At 39.7% G+C, this 13,461-nt stretch overlaps 1 protein-coding gene across 4 annotated transcripts in view; it reads left to right on the plus strand.

Annotated features, from left to right (window-relative positions):
• Positions 1–13,461, plus strand: part of ccdc57 (coiled-coil domain containing 57) — a 161,892-nt gene that overhangs the window by 33,954 nt on the left and 114,477 nt on the right. For all 4 annotated transcript variants that reach the window (XM_073026074.1, XM_073026075.1, XM_073026076.1 and 1 more), the window contains 2 exons: positions 6,910–7,324; positions 8,617–8,725. In XM_073026074.1, coding sequence (XP_072882175.1) covers positions 6,910–7,324; positions 8,617–8,725 — 524 coding nt within the window. The remainder of the gene's footprint in view (positions 1–6,909; positions 7,325–8,616; positions 8,726–13,461) is intronic.

The following is a 13,461-nucleotide window of genomic DNA, read 5'->3' on the forward strand; positions in this document are numbered from 1 at the left end:
GGGCATGTCTTATGAAGTTAAGATGAATGAGCTAAGGCTTTTTTCTTTGGCGTGAAGGAACATGAGAGGTGACCTGATAGAGGTGTACAAAATGATAAGAGGTATAGATAGAGTGGGTAGCCAGAGACTTTTTCCCAGGGTGGAACTGGCTAATACAAGGGGATAACATTTTAAGGTGATTGGAGGAAAGTATAGAGGAAATGTCAGAGGCAAGTTCTTTACACAGAGTTGTGAGTGCGTGGAACTGGGGGTGGTGGTAGAGGCAGATACATTAGGAACATTTAAGAAATTCTTAGATAGGCACACAGATGATAGAAAAATGGAAAACTATGTAAGAGTTAGAATGATCTTAGAGAAGGTTAAAACGTTGGCACAACATCATGGGTCAAAGGGCCTATACTGTGGTGTAATGCTCTATGTTCTATTTAAGTGTATAAGTGCCTCTTAAACAGGGTTAATTTATCAAATCCACCAATGCCAAGTTCCAGATATCAATCACTCTGTCTAAAGAAAAACTCAAATTCCTTTTAAAGCTCCTTCCTCTCACCTTAATTCCGTAACATCACCTTTTTTGATACACATACCATGGGTGGAAACATTGACTATGCCTGTCATAATCTGAAGTATTTCTGTCGTTACTCCTCAGCTTCCTCCACTCCAGGGAGAACCAACCTGGTTTATTCAATCACTCCCCATAACTAAAGTCCTCCAATTCAGGCAGTATCCTGGTGCATCTGCTCTGCACTTTCTTGAGTGCAATCATGCCCTTCCTATACTGGTGTTGAGTGTAAAACAGTATTTTCATTACTCTTAAGTGTGGCTTATTCAGAGTCTAGTAAAGTTGCAACATAATACCATTCTCATGACCTCTGCCTTGACCTATGAAGGTAAGCATGCTGTATGCCTTCATCATCCTATCTATCTGTTTTGCCGCTTCCAGTGTTCTGTGCGTTTGGATCTCTAGATCTTCCTGTTCATCAACATTCCTTAGTCCCTTCCCATTTAAAGTATATTCCCTACTTCTATTATTTCCCAAGATGCAGCACTTTGTACTTATCATGATTAAATTCCTTCTGTCAATGCTCTGCCCTCCTTTCCACCTGATCTATATTCTGCTGTGGCCATAGACAATGTATCTCACTATCCACATCAGTAATTTTCATGTCATCTGCAGATTTACTGATTGTATTTCCTACATTCATATATATCACAAACAACAAATGTCCCAGCACCAATCCCTGAGGTATATCACTTGTCATATATTTCCAATCAAAGGAAGCATCCTGCCACCTCTGCTCTGTCTTCTTTCACCAAGGCAACTTTAGATCCAATTAATCAACCTGCTTTGGATCCAACGTTGCCAGACATTCTCCATCAGATTACAAGATGGTACCTCTAGTTGAAGTTATTTGCTTTTAGCAAGATGATCTTGAAAATTAGATTTTGGCATCCTACACTTCATAGGTCCTCGACCCGCAGACTCCACAAAGATGGGCCAGGTGAGTTCTGTTGATCAGTGAGTTTTTTAAAATTTTCACCGCTTTATGTTGAATCTTAGTAATTTTGGACTTGATGCTTTTATTTAGAGACTGTTAATTTAATATTCTTTTAAACTAAGGGATGACGGCACCAGAAGGTCTGACTGAAAAAAAAGTTTTCATTTTGCTGAAAATCTGGTATTCATTTTCATATGCTGTGCACTGGAGATGCCTGTTCAACCTGTTGCACCACTTTGGACAACAACGATTCAGATGTAACACATCTAGGATGGTTTCATTATGAACTTCCAATAGCAACCTGTTTACAAAACCTTGTGGAGATTGTCATAAGGTTTCACCATATATATTTAGAAACCTTGGTCCCACCAGCATAACAATGTATAGATTATCAGCTGTACTTTCATCATGTAAAATGCAGAAGGAAGTATATTTTAAGCAATGCCCTGAATAGATTGGTCAACCTGACAGTTGGACCCTGAAAATTCCTTCTGGAGGTTACTCAAACAAATGGTATAAACAGTGTCAATACCATCAATGATAAAAACTGAATAAGTTCTAGTGCTGACGCAAACACAATAATCAAGAATAAACCTTGCAGTTTATTCTCTCATATCCATGAAATCCCAATTATTATTTTTGCTTGGGTCTACAGTGAAGGGTAACTAAAATAGCAGTTAATCTACCAGGGGATCTTTGGGATGGAGGAGGAAAAAGTTCAAAGTTCAAGCTAAATATTATATATGTCACCATAGACAACCCTGAGATTCATTTTCTTGCAGGCATACTCAATAAATCCATAGTAGATTAATAACCATAATAGAATCAATGAAAAACAGCAACTGGGTGTTCTACCAGTATGCAAAAGACAACAAACTGTGAAATGCAAAATGAAGGAAATAATAAGTAAATAAACAATAAGTATTGCGACATGAGATGACGAGTCATTTAAAGTGAGTCCATAGATTGTGGGAACATTTCAGTGTTGGGGCAAGTGAAGTTGAATGATGTTATCCCCTTTGGTTCAAGAGCCTGATGGTTGACAGGTAATAATTGTTCCTGAACCTGGTGGTGTGAGTCCTGAGGTTCCTGTTCCACCTATCTGATGGGAACAGCAAGAAGAGAGCATGACCTGGGCGGTTGGGGGTCCCTGATGATGGATGCTGCTTTCTTGCGATGGCGCTTCATGTAGACATGCTTAGCAGGTCAGGCAACATCTACGTTGAGGAACAGGCAGTTTAGGTAGATGAAGGCTTTCAACCCAAAACATCAACTATCCATTTCCAGATGTTTTTAGATCTGCTGATTCCTGCAGCTTGTGTGTTACTCCAGGTTCCAGCGTCTGCAGTCTCTTATGTCACCAAATCAACAGAATTGACTCTTAAATGTCTTAACAAATACGCCTCATTCAAAAAGGCATTTATTTATTAGATTCCTTCTCCAGTCCTTTACCTTTCCCACCCATCTGTCTTCATCTTCAAGCTTATCCTTCTTCCCCTCCCCATCCCACCTTCTTATTCTAGCATCCTCCCCCTTCCTTTCCAGTCCTGATGAAGGATATATATCAGCAGTTTCTGAGATACTAAAACACCTCCTCTGGCACCAATTATTCTATGGTCAGTCATTTAGATCACATTCTTCCTCTTTCTAATGTTTGGTCTGAAGAACAACTGAACCTTTTAACCATGTCTGCATGCTTTTATACATTGAGTTGTTATCACATGATTTGCATTAATGAGCTAGCGTATCTCATAAAGTGGCCACTGGTTGTAAGTGTAGTGAGTTGGAAGTGAGTGTGGAATGACATTCCATTCTACTGTATAGCAGTAAATTACTTAGGAATCAGTTTATTAGCAGAGTGAATAGAAACAGCAATCTCTCATAATATAAACTGCAGAAAAAAATTGCAGTAAGTGGATTATTTACGTTCATAAAATATTTATTGCTTATTTTAAAATCTAGTTCATTGTATTAGATTGACAATGAAGTTATATAATCTTTCATTAACTAAAGTTTACTGTGAGACCAAATTCAGAATGTTTTGTGGGGAGAAAATACGTGTGTCTAAGCACTCATTTGAAGTGGTATTCTGTGTTTTTTTTGGTCAAAGAGAAATTCTTCTTTGTATGCACAAATTTTAACAGAACAATTATGAAATTATAGCAATTTTGTTACCAGACTATGTAAATTACATAATGTAGAGATTGCTTAAAGAGGTTTTTGTCTTTACATCATTTATAATAAAGGAAAGTCTTAAGGTTAGATGCTAACCAGAAAATATAAAAAGCTGATCTTTTTCCCTCTGATAATAAACCCACGCACTCTTAAAAATAGACATCTTATTCAACAGTTTGGAGTCAAAGGCATCCTATACCACATTGCCTATATTACTATAATCTTTTGTTGAAGCATTTGACTGTGAGGGTCATCAAAGCTGTGAATTCATCAACTCATATTTTTAGCTGCATTAACAATCATACATTGGCAACTTGACTGCTTTCATCTCCACTCTCTCTGAGTTCCTCTCTCTAACTAAGGAGATAAAATCAGACAGTATCCAATCTCTGTGGCTCTGTTTCTCATAGGCTATATACACAGAGACCATAAAACACTCTCAAGAAAATGTTTGGCATAATCCTTCAACATCTTGTGTAGGCGAATGGTTCCATAGAATTACGTATTTAGAATAGGAACATATCTGAACTGACAAGATCATTCGTGTGACAAACAGATCACATGAATGGTCATAAATTTTTGAGTGGAAAAGGCCAGAACTCAAAATACACGTATTTTATCACAATATATTAAGGGCTGAATCACTAGCTACGTAAACACCCCACCACTGATTGACAGAACAAATATGCTTATAACCATTTATGATGTGCTAAATGGCAAAATAGCCTGCCACAAGCTTTCCATGATTTCTGTCACAATGATGCAAAATATTTTAGCTGAAGACACAATGTGCCTGGTTTGATGTAGACCAGTTATCTTAGCTTTATGTAGCTGGGTCAATGCAAAATAGGATGTCTCATGGTCATGTCACTTTCCATACAATATCTCTTGTAATCTGCTGTGAGACAGCAGCCTGCTCTCTAGACAGACATTGGTGTTTATTCATGCATGTGTCATTGTAATTTCAGAACTGATTACTGCATGTACACCTGACTTATCCCTGCAAGTGGCCTAAGTACTACACCTGTCTATTCACCTCCTCCCCCTCTCTAATCGGGGCCTAAAAAGACCTTCCATTTCAGACAACACTTCACCTGCAAATCAGCTGGGGTCATCTTTTGTGTCTGGTGCTCTCATGTGGCCTCCTCTACATTGATGAAACTTGTCATAAATAGGGAACCGCTTCGTCGAGAACCTCTGCTCCATCTGCCAAAAGCAGAACTTCCCGGTAGCCAAACATTTTAATTCCAATTCCCATTCTCATTCTGACATGTTGTTCCATGGCCTCCTCTTGTGCCAAGATGAGGCCACCCTCAGGGTGGAGGAGCAACACCTTAAATTCCATGTAGGTAGCCTCTAATCTGATGGTAAAAAATATCAAATTCTCTTTCCGGTATTTTTCCCTCCCCTTCCCCTCATCTTCTATTCTCCACTCTGGCCTTTTACCTCTTCTCACTTGTCTATCACTCCTATCTGATTCCTTCTTCTCCAGCTCCTCACCTTTCCCACCCACTTGACTTCACCTATCACTGTCTAGCTAGCCTCCTTCCCCTCCTCCCCCCACCTTTTTATTCTGGTGTCTTCTCTCTTCCATTTCAGTCCCAAAGAAAGGTCTTGGCCTGGAATATCAACTGTTTATTCATTTCCAGAGATGCTGCCTGACCTGCTGAGTTCCTCTAGCATTTTGTGTGTGTTGCTTTGGACTTCAAGCATCTGCAGACTTCCTTGTATTTATGTATTGCTTGTAGGTGTTATAATTGAGTGACCTGAGGTTCTGATTTTAGTAATGGCTGCCACTCCTCATTTATCTTAACACTGGGACTGCAAATTACATTCTTTTAAATATGTTCAGCTCAAGATTGAGGAGAGAAGTACATAATCCCATGCATATACTGTAATTTGAGTTTACACATCTTGGCGAGCAATTTCTCTTTTCTACACCACAAGCCATTGTGCCCAGTGGAGTGTTGCATAAATTGGCATTTCAGACAACAATTAACTAATCCCATTTATTGTTTATTTGTTCCGAAATTCTGGAAATACATTTAAGCAGATCAGTCAATGCCTGAAGTGGGATAGAGTACCATTTTTGTCAGAGAAACTTGTTGTTTGAAACCTATCTGTTGTATACAGTGGAAACCATAATAAATATTGTTCAGTCAACACACACAAAATGCTGGCGGAACTCAGTAGTTCAGGCAGCATCTATGAAAATGAATAAACAGTTGACGTTTTGAGCCAAGACCTTCATCAGGGCTGAAAAGGAAAGGTAGGAGGATGGCTTGAAGGTGTGGGAAAGGTAAAGGGCTGGAGAAGACTATATCTGATTGCAGAAAGGAGTGGACCATGGGAGAAAGAGAAGAAGGAGGGCCACCAGGGGGAGGTGACAAGGAGGTGAAGAGAAGAGGTAGGCCAGAATGGGGAAAGGGGAGGGGGTAAAGAAAAAATAAGAGAAAAAAATATCGTGTTCATGCCTTCAGAAATGTGAGCTGTTGCTCCTCCACCCTGAGAGTGGCCTCATCATGATTGAAGAGGACTGACATGTCGGAATGGGAATGGTGATACGATTTTAAATGGTTGCCCACTAGAAAATTTTGCTTTTGGCGGATGGAGCAGAGGTGCTCAACAAAGCAGTCCCCTAATTTACGCCTGGTCTCACCAATGTAGAGGAGGCCACATTGGGAGCACTGGATACAATAGACCACCCCGACAGATTTGCAAGTGAAATGTTGCCTCACCTGGAAGGACTGCATGGGGCCTTGAATGTTGGTTCAGATGTAACATTTTTCCTGCTTGCAGGGAAATGTGATAGGAGGAGGTTAGTGGGGAGGAACGAATGAACAGTGCAATCCCTGCAGAAAGAGTTGGGGTGGAGGGGGGCAGTAAAGGTGTGTTTGGTGGTAGGATCCCATTGAAGATGGCAGAAGTTGTGGGGAATTGTGTGTTTGATGTGGAGGCTCATGGGGTGGTAGGTGTGGACAACAGAATCTCTAATTCTAATTCTTAAGAACTTTTTTTTAAAAGCTATTATTAATGCTTTTTGAGTTAGTGATTTAGATGCATATCATATTATGACTGAGTTAAGTATTGTATGTAATGAGTTTTTGCTACAACAAGTGTATGGGACATTGGAAAAAATGTTGAATTTCCCCATGGGGATGAATAAAGTATCTATCTATCTATCTATCTATCTAATATTAAAGTGCATACGAGTAACCTATTGTGTTAAATTTACAAGGTGCAACTGCTGAAATGCTTCAGGAGAATGATAATTTTGATGAACTTCTTGCTCGGAAGGAACAAGAATGGAAGAGCTTACAAACACAACGTATCCAATCATTGGTTACTACACTTCAAGACACACAAGTAAAACTCAAAGAAGAACAAGAAAAATTTAACATACTGAAAGAAGATTTTATGTTCAACCTAAGAGTACTTGAGGAGCGGGACCGAGATCTGGAACGTTATGATGCCGTGTTTGCTCAGTTAAAAGTAACTGAAAGTTGCAAACAAGCAGAGATCAGTGAGCTACAAATTGAAATTGACAAGTTGCAAAATATTGTTGCAAAAGAGATGAAAACACGGGAAGAACTACAGTTCCAGTACCAGCAGCAATTAAAGGCTCATCAACTGGAAATAGAGAAAATTCGCAGGTATGGTCAGTGGAATGAAAGCTGTAAGTTGTAAGGTTTGTTTACTGATGATGCAGGAGAAGTATTAGTTTAACAGATTTCATACAGAATGGAAATTACTATTTGTGTTATTTGGGGGTTGCTACTAAATAAATGTATCTAAAGCACCTGTTAGCAAAATTGAAATTAAAATGTTATGGTTCACCAAATGCTCCTGTTTGAAATGATTAATCTACTATATTATTTAAATGTTCACCCTACCCTTCTACTTGAAATTGTAGTGCCACAGACTTCTCTTTACTTCATTAGTGCTGTCAACTTGGATGATAAATGCCAAGGAACAATTATAACACAAAATATGAACAGGTGTCAACAGTACGTTTTGCTTATAACAGATAGGTTGGATCCACAACATGATATTAATAATTGTATAGACCTCTCTATGACATAATAGAAGCTGAAGGACAGACATTTAAAATCACTAATGTAATCTTAAGTAGGAATGGAAATCTGTTATGGAATTACAGAAAGCAACAATAATGTCTAGCAACACACACAAAATGCTGGCGGAACGCAGCAGGCCGGGCAGCATCTAAAGAAAGAAGCACTATCGATGTTTCTGGCCTAGACCCTTCTAATTGTGTTTCTTTGTGTAATGTGCAAAGCAACATCTTGGAAGCTTTTCTTAGCTGACTCTTTAATTAACACTATGCTTAAATGAATAGTGGTGTTTAAGGAAAATACTGCTTTCAACTGCTAATACAGCTTTTTTTTCTCATCAATTTTCTTCACTACATTAGTGAAAATATTGATTACTTTCTAAGATTAGGTTGTGTGGATATTTATTGCTCTCCAGAATGCACAAGTGACCTTGACTGCCTTTTGAGTGTCTACAGAACACAATATGAGCACTTTGTGTAAAGTGAATTATCTAAATGAGTTTCTTCCCCCTCCCCCCATAATTTTGGGACAATGTCTCAGCTAAAATTAGTCAGCTTAAATTGTGGATTGAATTTAGGGCCTTAATCATATTTGACCTACTAACTGCTCAGCAGGTCAAATATGACTTGTCCAGTAAACATTTTAATTATTTGTCTCTGGATGGCAATATATATTTCTGATCCAGGTTTTGATTTTAAAAATGCAGTCAGAGTTCACACATTGAACTGGGTGACATTTTTAACCTGCACAACTACAAAATCTATGTGTTTGACATTAGCTTTCAGAATTTGTTTAACATGATTAGGCTGTGTACTTAAAAAAAAAACATAATTTGTCAGTCTTAACTGGTGTTTTCTCTATTTCCAATGGAGTTCAAAAGACTCTAAAATTAATGGTCAGCAGGAAGAGTATGCAAAACTAAAACAGGAGCTTGAGCGCAAAGTACAAGAAGTGGAGGGACAGCTTGCTTTGCAAAAACAGGTATGGCAAGCAGCATTTACAATTAAACCTTTTTAAGGCTTAAAACATTAATTATTGCATGTATTGTTATATTGATGTATGGGTTAATAGGTTAATTGGCCACTATAAATTGTCTGAAGTATGTGGGTGAGTGGTAAAATCAGTGGTCAGTTAATGGAAATGTAGGGACTTTATAGGGAAAATTAGTGGAGAATAGGACTGCTCTATGAGTCAGCATCAGTGAACAAAAAACGGCCTGCTTTTTACATTGTATGGAAATGTGATTACCAGCAAGATGTGATATCTGTCACTTTGGTGTGGGTGCAGGGGCTTGCTAAATCTTGATAGCCAATGTTGATATTCACTTCTAGTTTAATATTTTTTTTGGCAGTCCTGGTGGTTTTTGCAGCCAGTCCTTTCTTAATAACTGCTTTGATCATACCTACAGCTACCACCTTGGAAAATTCTTCCCTTTACTGTGGCAGCTATTGTAATTGATCTCCTGCAATTATTCATTCATTCAGAGGGTCAGTTGAAGGTACTCCTCTTCATAGTTCAAAATCTGTGGTCTATTTTCCACTCAAGATTTGAGTGCAAAATTCTACTTTGGCACCCAGGTTCTAAACACTCAATTTATGGATATCTATATATATGAATAAGCTTTCACAATATTATTAAATTCAAATGTCCAACATTAAGTACTTACCTTCATTTTCATGATTGCCAGAACTACTTCCCTCTCTCTCTCCACTTTTAGTAATTGCTTTTTCAGCAATCTTATATGGCTTTGGTACCATTCACTACAATTCTGTGGAAGTATCAAGGTCATCATTACAATACTTTGGAGGTATAGTTACCATATCAGGTGGTTTTGTGTAATTTCAAACTTATGGTCCTCTGGGAAAGGAATCTCTTTGTAACTAGTGACAGCCTGTAATGTATTGTCAGAGCTGCTGTTCCTCGGATGAGGTTAAACTGAAATTCATGTGCTGCTTTGGAAAAATACTTAAAAGTAACAATGGTGATATTCTGAACTAAAATTTAAGTTCTCCCTTGTATCCTGGTTGATGCTTACTATTTAATCAACTTTACTAAAACGTATTGCTAATTAGTATTGCATTGCTGCTTATGATGTCTTGTCATGCTTAAATTGACTACCACAATTTACTATGGTAAACAATTCAAAAAATGCTTTTTTTGGCTGCAAAGTACTTTGGAAACCCAAAAGTTGTAGAAATCACTGTAGAAGTGCACCTTTCTTTTTATTGTTATTGATTGGCTGGGACTGTGCAGATAGGTAGTGTTTTTTTTTATCAGGTAAGAGAGTATTTATGAGTGATCTGGGTGCTATCTCAGGAATCTGGGATGAAGAGTCATTTTTTATCAATTAAGTGCAGACTTATCTAACCTGAAATTAAGAATATAGAAGTTAGTAGAAATTTAGAATGCTTTTGTGAATGTCAATAAATACATGATCATTTGTTGATTTTAAATATGAAATTAATAGGTTTTAATGAACATACTTGGAAACAGAGGAATTAAGAGGAGGAATAGGCTATTTGGCCTGTCCATCTTGCTCCAGCATTGTGACTCACCTGCTTGGCATTTCTGCCTGCTTCTGGTAACCATTTACCATGTACTTATTAAGAGGTATCCATTAAAGAAATTCAAATTCTCTGCATCCACTGCCCTTTTAAGGGAGAGTTCTAAAATCATCTCCATTTTAAGTGAGTGGTCTCATATTTTTAAAGAGTAGCCATGGTTTTAGATTCTCTCATAAGAGTAAATATCTTATCCACATCTATCTTGTCAAGATTCCACAGGAGACACGAGATGACTGAATCTGGACCAACAGTCTGCTGCAGGAACTCTACGGGTTCACCAGTATCTGTGCGGGGAAGGGAAGAAGGAACTGTCAATATTTTGGGCAGAAATCCTGAGTACTGATGCTGTTGCTGTCAGGAATAACCTGTAGTATGTCAGGAACCCATATCAATAAGGCATTAATGTGAGAAGAACCTGTGCACTTGCCTTTCACATCAGTGAGCTGGATTTGTTTATTAATCTTCAGCAGTAGCTTGAACTACCTGGTTTGGGTATTTAATTTAGGAGATGAAGATTAGCATATTGGTGGAGAAGCTGTTTTGAAAGATGCAGATGCCAAACAATAGAGGTTATTATCTAACTGAGTATTTCTAGAGCAACTGGAAAAAATGTAAGATAAATGGGAAGACATTCCATCTGGACTATGGACACTTGAGAAATCTTAAGTGTGAGCAGCATAATGTTGCATATCTTGAATTGGATTGACTTTATTACTTACATCCTTCATGTACATGAGGAGTAAAGATCTTTACATAGAAATATAGAAAACCTACAGCACCATACAGGCCCTTCGGCCCACAAATCTGTGCCGAGCATGTCCTTACCTTACAAAGTACCTAAGGTTACCCATAGTCCTCTATATTTCTCAGTTCCATGTACCTATCTAGGAGTCTCTTAAATGACCCTATCATTTTCACCTCCACCACCGTTGCTAGCAGCCCATTCCACACTCTCACCACTCTCTGCTTAAAAAAATACTTACCCCTGACCTCTCCTCTTTACCTGCTTCCAAGCACCTTAAAACTGTGCCCTCTTGTGCTAGCCATTTCAACCCTGGGACAGAGGTGAGGGAGCACGCTCTTAACACCGGCCAGCGATCTAACAGAAAGTCCAGGATCTAGTTACACAAGGCAGGGTTAAGTCTGAGGTCTCTGAGCTTCTTGTCGAGCCTGGAGGGGATTAGTTTGTTGAATGCTGAACTGTAATCCAAGAACAGCATTCTCACATAAGCATCCCTCTTCTCCAAATGTGTAAGGACTGTGTGTAGAGCTGTGGCTAATGCGTCATCTGTCGATCGGTTGTGTCAGTAGGCGAACTGTAGGGGGTCCAGTGTGGAAGGCAGCAAGCTGCAGATGTAGTCCTTGACCAGCCTCTCAAAGCACTTGCTTATTATTGAGGTGAGTGTGGCAGAATGCCGGTCATTCAGACATGTTAGCTTGGTAGTTTTAGGTACAGGGACAGTGGTGGATGTTTTGAAGCAGGAGGGCACACTACACTGGGAGAGGGAGAGTTTAAAAATGTCTGTAAACACACCACCCAGTTGTGCCACAAACATCCTTATTATTTGCCCAGGGATGCCATCCGGTCCCACAGCCTTGCAACTGTCCATCCTTTGGAAACACCTACGTACTTCAGCCTCAGAGATGACCAACCTGCCAGTCGCATCATTTGCAGGTCTCCTCAGGAGCTCAGTATTGGCGGAATCGAATTGAGCGTAAAAGAAAGATTCTGCTCATCTGGGAGAGAGGCATCGATGTTGGAAACTCCACTGCATTTAGCTTTGACTTTGCCATAAACTGCGTGTGTTGTTGATGGAAAGTTAAGTCTGAACCTTGTCTCTGTATTGTTGTTTTATTGCCTTGATGAATTTCGCAGATTGGAGCTACATTTCTTGAGCTCTTATTGATTACCGGTAATGTAAGCTCTATCTTGCACAGTAAGTGCTGCTCATATGGAACTGTTGATCCAGGGTTTCTGATTCGGGAAGACCTTGACTGATTTCTGGGGGACAACATCCTCAATGCACTTCTGGATGAAATTCATGACCCCATCCATGAACTCAGAGACATCCTCATTATGGAAGACATTGCAGTTGACATCATCAAAGCAGTCCTGCAGCATGGAGGCCAATTGGTCAGACCAACAGTAGACAGTTTTAACTATGGCTGCCTCTTGTTTCAGCTTCTCCCTGTACTTTGGCACCAGAAAAATGGAGGAGTGATCTGATTTTCCAAATGGAGAATGAAGGAGCGTTTTGTAAGTGTTGCGGAAGGTAGAGTAGCAGTGGTTAAGTATGCTATCTCCCAAGTGCTCACCTGGATGTGTTGGCAAAACTTCAAAGAGACTTCCGGCAATGCTCTATTAATGTCACCGGCGACGATGAAGGCAGCCTCCAAGTGTGCAATCTCCAGGGTGCTGATGGTCTCATACAGTTCCTTAAGATCCAGGTTGGTATCAGCCTGCAGCCTGTGATAATAACAGCTGTGAACTCTCTAGACAGCAGAAAGGTCTACACAGCTGCTCCAGGTACTCCAGATCCAAGGATCAATAGGATTTGAGTGCATACATGTTCCAAGGGTTGTACCAGGCATTATTGACCATGAAGGATACCCCACCTCCTTTACTCTTCCCGGTTTTCATACCTGTCCACCTGGAACAGGGAGAATCCAGAGGGCTCAATGGCATGATCCGGCATCTCCTCTATCAGCCAGGTCTCCACAAAGCACAGAATGTTACATTCCTTTGTTTCCAGCTGATAGGAGATTATGGCTTTCAGTTCACACAGCTTATTGTCCAGCTGAATGTTAGCCAGGGGTATGCTAGGCAGTGGCGGCCAACTGGCATGCTGTCTCAACCTCACCAGGATGCTGGCCCTTCTCCCTTGCCTCCGACTCCACTTCCAAGGTGGCAGCAGTGTAGGAGGTGAATCTCCCATTGATTGTGCAAGCAGGGATCCCAGTGTAGAAAAGATGGCACGTAGTGGGTAAATACTGTGTTCAGGAGAGTCAGTCTATCGTATCTGATGTGACTATCAGCTGCTTGAACAAGAAATGCCAAGGAAATCACAGTAATCAAAAGTATACTGTAGATTTGGAATGGAGCTCGCAACACGGCTGATGTACACAGCACCATCTTGATTATGATATTTCAGT

The sequence above is a fragment of the Hemitrygon akajei genome, chromosome 22 (assembly GCF_048418815.1).
Source record: "Hemitrygon akajei chromosome 22, sHemAka1.3, whole genome shotgun sequence".
Taxonomy (NCBI): domain Eukaryota; kingdom Metazoa; phylum Chordata; class Chondrichthyes; order Myliobatiformes; family Dasyatidae; genus Hemitrygon; species Hemitrygon akajei.